This window comes from Lipotes vexillifer, unplaced genomic scaffold (genome assembly GCF_000442215.2).
Source record: "Lipotes vexillifer unplaced genomic scaffold, Lipotes_vexillifer_v1.1 scaffold306, whole genome shotgun sequence".
NCBI classification, from domain to species: domain Eukaryota; kingdom Metazoa; phylum Chordata; class Mammalia; order Artiodactyla; family Lipotidae; genus Lipotes; species Lipotes vexillifer.
Window position 1 is genome coordinate 2,717,669 of NW_006789814.1, and position 14,745 is coordinate 2,732,413.

General features: G+C 52.0%; 1 protein-coding gene and 1 non-coding gene across 2 annotated transcripts in view; both read right to left on the reverse strand.

The window, feature by feature from the left end:
• CLEC16A (C-type lectin domain containing 16A) overlaps nt 1-14,745 on the reverse strand; it is a 208,136-nt gene that overhangs the window by 111,071 nt on the left and 82,320 nt on the right. The window contains exons 14-18 of the mRNA XM_007462829.1: nt 11,188-11,310; nt 7,042-7,151; nt 6,227-6,271; nt 3,273-3,323; nt 65-193 (exon numbers count right to left, since the gene is read on the reverse strand). Coding sequence (XP_007462891.1) covers nt 65-193; nt 3,273-3,323; nt 6,227-6,271; nt 7,042-7,151; nt 11,188-11,310 — 458 coding nt within the window. The remainder of the gene's footprint in view (nt 1-64; nt 194-3,272; nt 3,324-6,226; nt 6,272-7,041; nt 7,152-11,187; nt 11,311-14,745) is intronic.
• TRNAE-UUC (transfer RNA glutamic acid (anticodon UUC)) lies at nt 11,579-11,651 on the reverse strand. Its single transcript has one exon. It is a non-coding gene; the product is annotated as a tRNA-Glu (tRNA).

Genomic DNA, 14,745 nt, shown 5'->3' on the forward strand with positions numbered 1-14,745 from the left:
CCCCCCCCGGAGGTGCTCCTGGAAGGCAGCAGCCCAGGAGAGGCTGAGTCCAGCGCCCACTCACCCGCCGGGTCTTCTCCACGTCACCACACGGCAGCCGCTTCACAAAGTCAATGCCCGTCAGCGGCGTGCCCGTTGGGGGCAGCAGGATGGAGGCGTCCATCATGAGATATTCCACATTCATGGGCTTCATCTAGAAGATAGACATCGAAGGGAAGCTCACTGAAGGGAGGAAGGTGCTGGGGCAGGTGACACTGGCCTCTCACCTCCATCTGCACATATTAAAGAGCACATCAACTGAGATTCAGATTGAGTGAAGCCTCGAGGCAGCCAGATGTGAGAGATGTGACTTGTTGTTTTCGAAGTTGCAGATGTCCCCTCATCTGCACTGACAGCTCAGACACTCTGGAGAAGCTGCCTCCCTGCTGTGAAAAGCTCTTCTTTCTCACCCTCTTGTTCCCCTCCCCACAGCAGGGAGAGGGGCCTCAGTAAGGAGGCCAGCCCTTTACGGTGGTCCCTTTAGGGTGGTCTGCCCTGTGTGCGGAAGCCTGACTGCTGCCCGCCTCCTTCGCTGGCACTTCCAATACGATGACAGCAGATGTAGCGACGTGGCCCCCGTTTAAGGGGACCTGACTGTGGGGCAGGCAGAGAACTAACGGCTTTGCATGTAGGCCCTGTCCAAGCCTCCCAACAACCCCAGCAGGGAGGCTGCCGAACTTACTGAGAAAACGGAGGCTCAGGGAAGCCGAGGAATGGATGTGGGCGCACTCAGCTGGCTGGTGGCAGAACCATGACACAGACCCAGGCCTGCCCGGCCCCAGACCCACTATGATTTCCACAACACAACCCGCATTCCCCCTTCCTTCCTTGCCCCCCTGGCTTCTTACCTGGGGTAACAGAACCAAGTCACTTATTAAGGACCTACTACTCGCCAGGCCCCTGCAGGGCTCACCTCCTACTGGGCGGGTGCCGGGGCTGTCCCATACTACAGAGGGGATTGCTGAGCTTGGAGGGAGGGCGCGTGCCCACAGCCACTGGGCCAGAGGGGCAGAGCTGTCTGCCTCCTTCCACACCACCTCCAGGAAGCCTTCTCCGATTACCGATACACATGCTAACATCACCTCCCCTCCTGGAACTTTGTTGCGTCAGTACTGACCCCTTAATTGCATGTGTTGTTGGACACTGACACTTCATTTACCTGGCATCATAAAGGAATGACATTTCACAAAGGTAAATATTCTATAGAATTAATTTTACTCCTTTAAGCATCATGAGCTTTTTCGTGTCTCTTTTAGAAAGTGGGCTTCAATCATATCACACTTTTTTCCCTCCTGTAACATAAAGCTGACTAGACAAGGCAAAGCTGTGGAGAGGGTCCGGCCGCCCAGAGAACTGGTGAACAGGGAGCCCCTTCGCACGCGCTGCCTACCTTCTTATTTTGGACCCGTGAAGCCTTCCTCCAAAGGCCTGAGATCTACCGTCGCTATTCCTTTACGCCAGAGTGGGGGTGGCAGAGCCCTGTCTCCAGGGCGCCTGGGGTTCCAGCCTTCCCACAGGGCCTTCCCAGCCTGCCTTCGGCTCCCTCGCAGCTCCCTCTGCTCCACCCCTCTGCTCTCAATCACCTCCGACAAGCCCCCCTCTATGACTCCTGCCCATTATGCCTCTGCATGAAGCAAGAGGTGACAGGAGAAACAGTGAAGGCCTGGCTTTGGCAGCACCCGAGAGCCTGTCCCAACTTCACTGAGCTTAGTGCTGATTTCCTTAAGTCTGAGCTAACGACTCAGATACGGTGCTGGGTATATGTCAGCTGTTCCTTCCCTGGAGTGCCAGGCTTTGTGCAAAACATGCAATAAATGTGTCACTGAGACAAACAAACAAAACCCAGGAAGCTCCCTAGGGCAGGAGGGAGGGGAACCGAATAGCCGTGGTGCTGAACCTCTATAGGAGGCAGCCCTTAGGTATTTCACGACCAGCCTGGAAAGCTGTGTGGTCTGGGCCCCATTTTACAGATGGAAAAATCCAGGCTCTGAAGTAAGCAACCCGCTCAGGGTTCCAGTTAGTAAGTAACAAAAGCAGAAACTGTGCAGGGGTTTAGGAGCCCAAGCTTTACTGTGTCGTCAAGTGACACACAAGCCTTACGTTTCCAAACAAGAAGCCAAACTTCTGGAGAATTACGCTGTAGAAGGGGATGTCACGGGCATAACATAAGACGGCAGCTGACCACTGACTCCACTCCACTCCAATTCATGGTCCAAAGAGTAGAAGACTGAGACACTCTTTGCGGGGGTCGAGGGGATAATGGGGTGTGGCCATCAAAGGTGTGAGGCGCACACGGGCGGCTCACATAGCACTGAGAGGAGGCCTAGTCACTGCTGGGGTGTTTCTGGAGGTGAATTATACCAATTTACACTTTTCCCTTGAAAAGCCTCCGCGAGGCCTCAGACGTGCTGTGAGTGAGGATGTGGTGAGGGCCCAGCCATCAAGACGCCCAGAGACGGGCCATGGAGCCAGGGAGCCAGGGGGCCACACAGCACACGGTGTCTTCTCCTTTTTGACATTTTAAACCCTTGGGTTTATTGTAAAGTTCCCGAATCACTTCACTCTTTTGTCCGTGAAAAGGGCGATTTATCATCTAGTTACTGAGTGTCAACTAAGGGGCAGGTGCTGGGGACGCAGAGGCGAATGAACGAAACAGAGCAACCTGCAATCTTCTGCAAGACAGGGGAGACCCCGGGCTGGCACTGCAGGTTCAAGGAAAAGCCAGGTGCGGGGACATTCTGGTGGCACAGAGAAGGAGGAGGCAGCACAATATGCAGAGCAGGGCAGGACACTGGGAGGTGACAGCTCTGCTCCTGGATGGCTGGGCACATGTGGGCACCTCCCTCAAGCTCTCTGACTCTTATTTCCTTATTGGCAAAAGTAGGATAATGATAGCAGTGACTCCCATCAGGCTGACGTGGGGATTAAGAGATTTCACATGTACAACATGCTGTACACACCTGACACGGACTCGCCTGACACGGACTAAGTCCTCAATCAAATATTATTCATATCAAAGTGAATCTTTCTGAACCATCTTATGACTCGGCCCAACTTAGGGGGAGTGAATGTCATCTGAAATTTCACTGGTGGGGATCAAAAGGCACTGTTTTCAATGCACTTCCCCACCAGTCTCTGCCATTCGGATGGAAAGCTCCGAATGAGACGAGTTCTCCCCTGGTTCGGCAGGACAAGTTTTGCATACCCACAAGCGCGTCTGGGCCCTCACTCACCGTCATGCTCCTGTACTCATCTTCAAACATGTCCAAAAAGATTTCTTCTCCCTAAAAAGAAAGGAAGGAAAGAGAAGATTATGCACATTTTTTCCCCATAAACAACAAAGTATTATAAACTCGTTTGAGGCTTTTGGGACCATCTGTTTCTTATTAGCAAGTTCTGGTAAATCACCAGGAAGTGAAATACACACGTGAATAAGAACACACACACACACACACACACACACACACACACACACACACACGCAAAAGAAAGCCCAAATATCAAATTGAACCTCAACGCTTTTCTCCTTTGTTTCAAGCATGTGTAGTTAGATTTCTAGTGTCAAGGCAGTTAATTAAAAACAACAAAAATAACTTCATATATAATTAAAATATAAAAAGGGTTAATGTTTCAAGTATTTAAGGTCATCTGCTTGCTGAGAATGGTTGGAGAAAATAAGAATCTCGGTTAAGTTGCCATGTTAAAACTATGAGGCTCCACACCTCTGAAAAGAAGAGTATGATTAAATATGCTTAACTCTAAAATTATACGGCTTGCTCCATTTGTTTTTGAGGTGGCCTTTGGGGTTTTGGAGTTCCTGCAGCCCTGATGACTCTGCCCCGGAGGTCCCTCCCAGAACAGGGTGGCGGGGAGGAATTGGCTGTGAGACACATAGACCAGGGGCCAATCTCAGCCGTACCTCTTGGAGCCTCTCTTTGTTTCACTGCAAGACTGGGATGAGAGCCCACGTCTGTGCAACAGGAAGACAAAATGAGTTGATGCACACAAGTCATTATGACCACCCTGGATAGGCCTGCAGCGGGGGAGGGCAGGGGAGACTTGGCTGAGCGCCGTCAGGGCTGTTAGACCTGGCCTGTCTCCTAAGCGGCCTCCCTGCCCCCCCCCCCCCCCCGTTCATTGGCTGTGAGACACATAGACCAGGGGCCAATCTCAGCCGTACCTCTTGGAGCCTCTCTTTGTTTCACTGCAAGACTGGGATGAGAGCCCACGTCTGTGCAACAGGAAGACAAAATGAGTTGATGCACACAAGTCATTATGACCACCCTGGATAGGCCTGCAGCGGGGGAGGGCAGGGGAGACTTGGCTGAGCGCCGTCAGGGCTGTTAGACCTGGCCTGTCTCCTAAGCGGCCTCCCTGCCCCCCCCCCACACAGTTGGGGTGGGAAAAGCAATAGGTCCTCTATATGTTTTTCCAGTGATCAGAACCACAGGTAAACTTGAAAGTTCTTGTGTGGTGTGAGAACCATGCAATAACCATAGAAATAGCAACCCTTGAGAATATCCATAAGCTTGTGAGATACTGTACTTAGGGTGCAAACCTTTTAGGATACAAGAGAGAAAAATCTGGGTTGGGAGAAGGGAGCTGCAATTCAAATACATTTCTCCTTTTGTCAGTGAGAAAGAAAAATCCTCTGGGAAGATGCCTACCTATATGTCTTCCTGTTTTTGCAATCCAGAAGCTTTCTGGGGGCCAGGGTGGGGGTGGGGGGCAGGGGAATAAACTAAGAGCAGTTATACAGGAAAGAGCTTCAAAGATGCCTCTGCCGAGGACTCGTATCCTCACTTCAAGGCCAAGTGTGGTTTGGGCCAGTCTAAGGGGAGACTGGGATTTCTGCCCCGGTGCGTGGGGCCCACAGTGGTACCACCCTCGTCTGGACATGTCCACCGTATTGCAGCTGCATGGCGTCATCTGATCCCGGCAAGGTACACTTCCAGATTACATGACCTGGTTTTATCTCAAGGAACACTGACAATAATGGGCAGTGGCTTAAAAAGCTTCTTACAAAGAAAAAGATTCCCGTTCATATGTGTATCTAGTTCATAGCAGTTTAAGGAGAGTACAAACAATGAATAACAGCGCAAGTGAATGAGAAAAGGGTGGGGCCGACGCCTTTCCTCCTCCAGGGAGGATCTCTTCATCAGCCAGAGTACAAGGGGAAACCACCACTCACTGGATCTGGAGAGATCTGATGTGGAGGCCAAAAAGTCAGAAACTACTAAGACTGCTTGGCATATGGATTAATCCACTGTTGCTGACAAATGATGAGCCTTGCCTAAGGCTATATTATGCCTTAAGAAAAGAGGTAAACAAAACCATCACAATGCAGTATCTTAAAACGAATCATCTGGAAACTGAAGACAGATCTACAAGTTTTCCAAATACTGAAAGTTATGGTGGTCCTTTCCCAGATCTCACTAAATTCATGATAAATGTTTAGAGCCTGTGCGTGCACACAGGCTCACTTCATTTTATTGCGCTTTGCTTTACTGCTTCACAGGTACTGAATGCTTTTTACAAATTGAAAGTCCATGGCAACCTTGTGTTGTCAGATGATAGTATGTTTTAGCAATAAAGTATTTTTAATTAAGGTATGTACTTTTTTTTAGACACCATGCTATCACATGCTTAGCAGACCACAGTACAGCGTAAGCATAACTTTGATTAGCGCTGGGAAACCAAAACGTTTGCGTGACTCTCTTTATTGTGACATTTGCTCTATTGTGGTGATCTGGAATCAAACCCACAGTATCTCTGAGGTCTGCCTGTACATGTATATAAATAATACACATGCATATAATTTATAAACTCATATGTAATTCAGTAATTTTATATGTATAAGCATATGTAATTCATGAACACATAAGTTTATATGTATTATTTAGTCATATGACTATCTGTATATAATTCATCATTTACATGTAAATTCATCAGTAAACAAATTCATATATAATTGATAAATAAACAGTCCCATACTAGGGGTGAGTCCTCAAAAGTTGTACTGATACAAGAGCATGGACAGAAAAGTGCAGAGACCACTACTCTGGAGAGGATGAAATTGAAACACTTTTACTCAGGACCCATAGGGTGTAAGAAATAACTGAAGACACTACAGTCTGGTTTATACGACACACACACACTGCTGTACCCCTGAGTTCCGGCAGTTTACCTTATAGAAATGCCGCACCAGGTGGACACTTTCTTCTCGGGCTCCCTGTTAAAAGAGAGGGAGGGTGTGAGGGGGCAGGTCTCATCGAGGCGAGTGAGTTGGGTAAATCACAAATTCTAAAGTCCGAGTCTATATAAGACAGACGCTGGGCTAATAATCTTAATCTATAAAGTGGCTCTTCGTAAGGGGGTGGGGGAGAAGGAGCTCAAAATAAAAATGGGCAAAGGATTCAATGTGATGACATGGAAAGCTGTTGATACACAGTTACATGAGAGAAACGGGTTCTACAATATGGCCTTGATAACTCTGTTTTTATAAAAAGAAAAATTCACTTGTAAACGTGTGTGTGAGTGCATGTGGTATCTGGAAAGACACACACCGAAGTGTCAACTATCATTACCTTTTACCTCTCTGTAGTTTCTAAACTTTCTAAAATAAACATGGAAAATAAGAGGGAAGACAATGAAAGCTATTTAAAACAATGAATGAACATAGTAGCACGATAAACCATAAATAAATAAATGTGTATCTGTACATGTATAAAACTTTCATAATATAAAAAGAAAAAAATCCCGGAGACAAATACAGAGCCAAATACAAGAGAACTACTAAAACTCACTATTAAGTGGGCTTCTCGGGCCCATCTCAGTGGAAGGGCAGGTCTGTGGGAAGTGGGTAGAGGGGGCGACAGGGGTCTGGGGCCCAGCTTCCTCGCAGTGGTGCTGTGGACCGGGCTGCAGTCTGGATGCAGCAGCTTCCCTCGACCTCCTCCTACCCTCCCCCGGGGCACGGGTGCAGGAGGAAGGGGGCCTCACCTCCAGGCAGGCCAGGTGTACGTCCTTTATGATACAGCCCATGCTGGTCACGACTTGCTGCTTTAGGAGCAGGCAGCTCAGCTCCAGTGTCGCCAACCGGATCTTGCCATCTGCAGAGCACACCAGGGTCAGCCACGCGTACCCCGGGCTGCATGCCCTCACAGGCAGTCTCTTGCCTTCCTGACTTGGAGGTCAGCTGACAGGTCCCCCGACATCCAGTGGGGGTACAGAGGGAGCCCCCATGTGCCAACCTCCTTCCCAATCAATTACAATTGAACGTTCTCATCAAAACCGCCTGTACCAAATGCTACCCAAAGTCCCCTTATGGGGGGAGAGGAGGCAGGAAAAATGGGTAACTACTTATTGAAGGCCTAGAAAGTGGTCATCTGCGGTCACTTTGCTTGTTCAGCATTCCTTCCCTTTCTTCAGGGACGAGCACCCCCAGTTTCCCTTGGAGATCCGCCAGCCCTGCTCTCGGTCATGTGATTTGGGTGGAGCTGGTCCTGCTTCCCCTGTCCCAGGGGTGGGCACATCCCCCAGGCTGGTCAGGGCCATCCAGCCCCCTGGTCACAGTGACTGGGTAGGGGGCGAGCAAGGGAGCCAGTCACAGTCAGTAAGGCTCAGTTCCACAACTTACTGGAACCACCGGGCTCAAGACCCTCTCCTCGTGCTGGGCTGTGGAGAGGACAGGGACAGTGGTGGGGCCCTGATGGCCCGAGCACTATAGTCCGCAGTGGCCACCTCACCAGCGTGCTCTACAAACTGAGCCCTGAGTCCTCCCTTCCACCAGGCTGCCCAGCATCTCTGCTACAGCAAGTCTAGAGCCCGACAGAGACTTGGACAGAGACAGGTGGCGGGAGCTGCAGGCAGTCATCTGGCCAAGGCAGAAGGCCACAGAGCCCAAAGACAGGCTTGAAAACATTGTTTGAGCCCCGGATTCAGCTGTGCCTCAAGCCAGCGCCCAACAGACTTGAAGTCACGCAAGCCAACAGTCTTGTTTGTTTGTTTGTATTGTCTCAGCGAGTCTCAGTTGGGTTTCTGTCAACTGCAACCAAGTTCTGACTAACACAGCCTGCTGTCCTGCTGTGAGCCAGGCATGGTCTGAGTGCTTTAGACACGCTCCCTCAAGGAGTCTCTCTGAAACCCCACAGCAATGGGTTCTCTAAAGGCTGAGGTTTAGAAAAGTGAAGTGGCTTGTCCCCAGGCTCACCCTGGGCTGTGGTGGACTCCAGGTGCCCTGAATGCCAAAACCCACATCTGGCATCGTCCCTAGAAAACACCCGTGACCGCCTGACTGAAGGGCATTCTGCTCTTAGCAAACTCCCCCTGAGTCTTTAATCTCATTTCTGGGGAGAGGCCTCCACGTGGAAGGAGGGGCCAGGAGAGGGGGGAGTTTCTAGGCCACATCTCCGAGGTCCTGGAAACAGGGACCAGGATGGACCACTGGGGAAAAACTCAAGGCAGACACGCCGCTGCACCCCTCCCTGGCTGGCCTTTAATGGTGTGTGTGTGTGTGTGTGTGTGTGTGTGTGTGTGTGTGTGTGAGGGGGGGGGAGAGAGAGGGAGAGAGAAAGAGAGAGCTGTTGAAACACTCATTGAAGTATAAACAGAATAAAATAAAATTTAGGCTACAGGAACCTTCAGTCAAATAAGTTTTATTTGCCGCTCGGCAAGGATGTAGTTCTGTAATATGTAAAATATGAGACTAGAGGCAGAGTAAAATTAGTCTTTTCCTGGGGTACAGATGACCGGAGGCATGGTGACTGGCATTGGCTTTTACATGTTCTATGTGTTATTGGTTTGTTTGTGTGTGTGGGTGTGTGTGTGTGTGTGTGTGTGTGTGTGTGTGTTAGGGCAGGGGTGGGGCTAGGGCAGCAAACAGGTGAGAAGAGGGAATCTGTTTGCCCAAAAATGAACTGGTTACATACGAGCAAAACCAGGCCTTCCTAAGCACGACACAACCCCGGGGGCCACCCGGGCAGAGGCTGGTTAGTCTCAGCTCGGCTGTTTTCCCCGGCCCAGCCCCACCACCACTTCTGCACCACGGCTCAGGCCGGGCAGTGCCCCCCCACCGCCCGCCCTCCTCCAAGCTCAGGAGTTCGCAGCACAGTCTCACTCCCGCCTGCCCCTCCGTGGAGCTGCGCTGTGGGCCAGGTCAGAAACGCCCCTCCTGCTGCCACCAGGCAAGCAGATGGTGATTTTCCACCAAGACCCTTCTTCCTTTGCAAGTTCCTGCCAAGTTGCTGACTATTCCTCCTGCTGGCCCATCTCTCCAGGGGAACAGAGGGAGCAGCAAACTCCTGAGGCCTCATCGAAGCTTCCAGATTGTCCCTCTGAGCTGTCCCAACCTCTTCTCTTCAGAAATACACTGTCCTCAGGGGGCCTGCTGATCCTCCCCACCATGGATGCTCCTCCCCAGCACCCAGGCCATGCTCTACCTTCCCCATCACCGAGGCACGTCCAGCTACACAGCTCCTGCCAACCGGTCTGGGGCCACCATCCTCAGGAACGTGCTCCGCCTCCCCCAACTAGACCTCCAATGGAAACTGACTCCACCGAGCGCCCCTTGGTCCTGAGCCACCCACATCTTTCTTGCCACCCAGGACACCTTCCTCCTGGCCCTCCCCCTCCCACGTGGGGCCTGGCCCAGGCTCTGGAGCTGGCTCCCCCTCTATATCACCTCCAGAGATTGGTAGTGGCCCAGAGCTCAGTCCTAGACACGCCTCTCTCCTCTCCTGTGACTTCAAAAACCATCTGTGAGGGCTTCCCTGGTGGCACAGTGGTTGAGAGTCCGCCTGCCGATGCAGGGGACACAGGTTCGTGCCCCGGTCTGGGAAGATCCCACATGCCACGGAGCGACTAGGCCCGTGAGCCATGGCTGCTGAGCCTGCGCATCCGGAGCCTGTGCTCCTCAACAGGAGAGGCCACAACAGTGAGAGGCCTGCATACCGCAAAAAAAACCCAAAAACCAAAACAAACCATCTGTGAGCCCCACAGTGTTAGTTCTGGCCCTGACCCCACACTGAGGTCTAGGTTCCACAGACCCCCCAGCCGTGGCTCCTGGAGGACAGGATCCATGTCTGTCCCCTACCTCCTCTACCCTCATCCCTCGTATACAGAGGCTGGCACGCAGGAGGCACTCAATAAACATTTGTTGAGTTTACTGAGTTTGCCTTTAGGCCCTGGACCCTGTTCTCTAAGCCCCTGCACTCACTCTGCAACAGTCACACTGTGCTTCTGGCCACCTCCCCCCTTGACTCTGAGGTCCTCATCTGCAGTCCCAACCCCGGACGCCTGCCCTTCTCCTGAGCCTAACTGGGGCCACCCCCTGGACTGCTCCTGATCACTCAGCCCAGCGGTTCTCTCTCCACCAGGCTGCATCTCCGTCCGGCCCTTCCCTGTGCACTCACTCACGCCCCGATGGCCTCTCTCCCTGCCTTGCAATTAGGGTTTCTCAGCCTCAGCACCACTGACATTTGGGGCCAGATAATCCTTTGCTGTGGGGGCCTGTCCTGTGCACTGTAGGATGTTTAGCAGCATCCCGGCCTCTGCTTACCAGATGCCAGTAGCAACCCCTCCCCAAGTTGTGACCACCAAAAATGTCCCTGGACATTGATAGATGTCCCCTGGGGACAAAGCTGCCCCCAGTTGAGAACCACTGTGCTAGTTCATTCCACTTGCTCTTTCTAGCCCCTACTGTGGGGCTCCAGGTCAGTGCTGGCCAAGACCTCAGAACTAGGCTGACACGTGCCAGACACTGGGCACGTCTCGTATTATCAACCTTCCCCCTCACTCATACTCTCAGCCTAGTTCATGCTCAAATGTGGCCTTGGGCCACCCCAAGAGGAGGGTTGCAGACACAGGCAAAACTGACCAAAGCAGGGTTGAGTATGGAAGGAGAAGAAAGAGAGGGTCTGGCACAAACATCATGGGGGAAGGAAAGAGGAGGAGACCCCGAGACAAAGACACAGCTGGACGGGAGGGGTCCGGGTGGCCCAGGACACGGGGCTATGTGGCAGGGGAATGGCTGAGGTCTGCCTGGATTCCCAGCAGGGCCAGATCTAGAAGCCAGGGCTCCTGGTGCCAGTGTGGGGCCTGGTCCCCATAACTCTACCAACCCTGGGAACCGCCTGTACGCCCGGGCACCTGGCTGGGCTGCGTTGTTCATGATCCTGATGAGTCTTTCAGCCAGTAGGTGGTTGTAGGTCGTCTTCTCAGCCGCAGTGGGCACCGGCAGCTGGATCCGCTCGAGTTTCTCAGGATCCATGCCTGGAACGGAGAGAAGGGGCCGGCTGTAAGTGCAGCTGCCATACCGAGTGCCCTCCGTGTCCTGAAAGGCCCCTTCGAGCGAGTCTTCCTCAACCTCGGCCGTCCACGGTCCGTCTTTGTGATTCCTGCCGTGACCAGGTGCTGCCTGTACTATGACTCACCTCAGAGTTTTCTGTAACTGGAACTTAAGTAAATATATTAAAACATTCTTTTCTTTTCTTTTCTTTTCTTTTTTTTTGGCCACACCGCTCAGCTTGAGGGACCTTAGTTCCCCGACCAGGGATTGAACCCAGGCCCTCGGCAGTGAAAGTGCCGAGTCCTAACCACTGGACCGCCAGGGAATTCCCTAAAACATACATTTTCTAACACTACTTGCAAACGGGAAATCAGCATGGCTGCAATACCAACAGCAACAAAGTTTTTACGTTTCAGCCAAAGACTGTTGACTGGCTACTCACTGTGGCCCGAGGCCTGCTCTGAATTAGAAAGGGCGATCGGCAGGTTCGTGAAAGGTGCTGAGGTTACACTAGCCCGACTGTGACATGCTCCTGGGCACAGTCAGAGGAGCGGGAAGGGGGTGGGAAAAGGACAAACTCTGGCACTGTGGGGTTTGCTGCCGTTTCGGGGCTGGTCTGCGCACCCCCCGAGGGCACCCCTGTGTGAGACCCGTCCCACAATGGGGGAAACAAACCAGACAGAAAGGAACCTACAATCGTGCCCACCAATCGCATCTCCAGCTCTTAACACCAAACTGGAGAGCTGGGCCCCCGCGTGGGAAGCACAGAGGCGGCAGCCCCGTGCTGGGCTCACAGAAAGGCTCAAGAGCGGATCTACGGGGGGAGACGGGGGTGGGGGTGGGGGAGGGTGAGTGGGGGGCTTGGGAAAGGAGAGAGGGCGCACTCAGAGTCTAAGTGAACCGAGCATCACTTTTCCTAAAGCAGGACCTGGGGGCTAGGGCGACAGGACGACCCCGCCGGGGTCACTTCGCCAGGCCAGGTGTGAGACGGGCAGTGCTCCAAATCCCTCTCCTCTCGCTGAGCCCAGCTCTGGAAAACTAGGCTTGCAGAAAAGCTCGCAGAAACAAACATTTCACTTGCTCCACAACTGGGGAGCTGGAAGGATTGTTTGTGCCTGAAGCACGTCTTTTCCTGTTATTCTACAAAAGGGGGGGATGGTGGCACTTCTGGGAACTCTTGAAATACGGCCCCTTGAGTACTAGATGATGCTTCATTTAGAACCCTGACAAAATACTGGAGGATAGCAGTGAGGAGCTGATTGTCTGGATTCTAAGTAACTCCCACACTCACACGTTGACGTAATAAAGCATAACAATATATCTTGCGCTACTGAATTCCTTCCAACTCCGAACCGGAGGCTAAGTCATGCCAAGGAGATGACACGGGTGGAGGCAGCCCGAGGGCTGGAGGTAAGCAGGTCCCCCTCTCACACCACACCGATGTGGCTTCATCCAAAAATTTGATTGTGATGAAAATTTGATTTGTGGATTCTGTATCTCATTTTGATGCTAAATGTCTAACTCTGAAGCATTCTGGTTTATTAAATGGCAAGAAGGACATCAACTGAATCTTTCTAGTATTTGCTTTTTTCCAGAAATGTCAACGCCGTGTGAATCTCTCTCTACCCTGTTGTTCTTGGCCCTCTGGGAACTGTCAGTCAGCAGTTTTGGGGAAAACAATGGCTCCCCGGCCTGCCCGGCACATCACCCACTTCCATGACCCCCAACCCGTCATCCCACTTCAAAGAAGGCGGAGCCAGCTTTTGGCTCCCCCGGGAACGCAGCGGCAGCCCTTAGGGCCTGGGAGGCAGACTCAGAGCAGCTCTTGTATTTCCATGGCAAGTTCCCTTTTTTGTCTCTTGCCTATTATTGCCCTGACTCCCTTAGAATTTGTCAAAAATGAGGAAATCTGTGGCAAAATCTTCTCTCAACAGGAAGAAAAACCTGCCAAGGTTATCCTGACCTTCCTCGGCTGGTAGCTCCACCCTCCGTGAAGCGGGGGAACCAGGGGGACTGAAAAACCTCAAGACGTCACAGGACCAGATTCCAATGCAACCTCTTCCTTTAGTGAGGAAATTAAGGCCCAGAGATGTTAAGTCACGTCCCCAAGGTCACAGACCACGTTACAGGCACAGTTAGAACTAGGTTGATTCCGGAGATGGACAAGATCCAGCTGGGGAGGGGGTGGCACCCCCTGTGTGGTGAGCTGACCACAGCAACAGTTTGAGAGGGGCCTGCCCTCTGGTCTGACAAAAGCTACCGCCCGCCCCACAAGGCCTCCTCGTGCCCCTGGGCTCATTCTCTCTCAGGGTTCTTGCTGCACTGTGGCCGGGATGGAAGGGGAAAGAGCCAGGTGCCAGGTGCTGGAGGAATTTTGTTTTGATACTTACCTCTTGGACTCTCAGCCTCCTTATATGTTCAATGGGAATAATTACAGAAACTGCCCGTCCCAGGGTTGCTGTCAGGATGCAGTAAGAAGCAGCACTCGGTCACGTTCAATAGTTACCTGTCGTTACCTTGCACTGATGGGAATTTTTACTTTGAACGTGGCTTAATGTAGTTCTATATCAGCTGTGTTATAAGAGGAAAGAAAGAATGAAAGAACAAAAGGACAGAAAGGAAAACAAGCTAACCAAAGCTAACATCAAGCTATTCTAGGAGGCCCAGAGAAGGCATGCTGAACTGTCTGTGGGGAGTGCAGGGGACGAGCAGCTAGGTTGGATTCTAAAGGATGAGCTGCTCAGGGACGACCAGGACTTGCCAGGCCAAGGGGCAGGGCAGGGAGTATGGTAGAGCTCAGGGAGAGTGGGATTGGGGCTTTGGGTGGAAGTGATGAGGCAGAAGCTAGGGGAGGGACAGACATGGCTTGGATACCAGGACCCCTGGAGGGCAGCTAGCAGGTGACATGATCTGGTTGTCATGGCCAACTCTAGAGCAGCCTCCATCCCCCTGGCCACTCAAGGTGATCTCCCTGCTTCCAGCACTTTCCCAAAACAGACTCCATGTTGCAATGCATCCTATGTGCAGTAGATTTTACCACCAGCCAAGGGGAGGCAGAGAGCAGGGTCCATTCCACACAACACATGGCAAAACTTTGTAAAGAACCCCTCTGGGCATCTCCGCTCTTTCCCCAAAGTTCCTGCTCGGCCAGGTGCCTCATCCCCTCCCCGTCTCTCTCTTTTTCCCACCACTGTCTCTAAGACATTCTTCTGGGTCCAGACAAACCAGTGGCTGACAGCTGTGAATGAACAAGGTGAGTGTGACAATATGACAATGATATGCATGTGAAAGGGAATTGGCACATGTGCAGATGGACGGATGGACAGGCAGACAGACAGACAGACATAGACACACACACACACACACACACACACACACACACACACACACACACACACACACACACACACACACACACA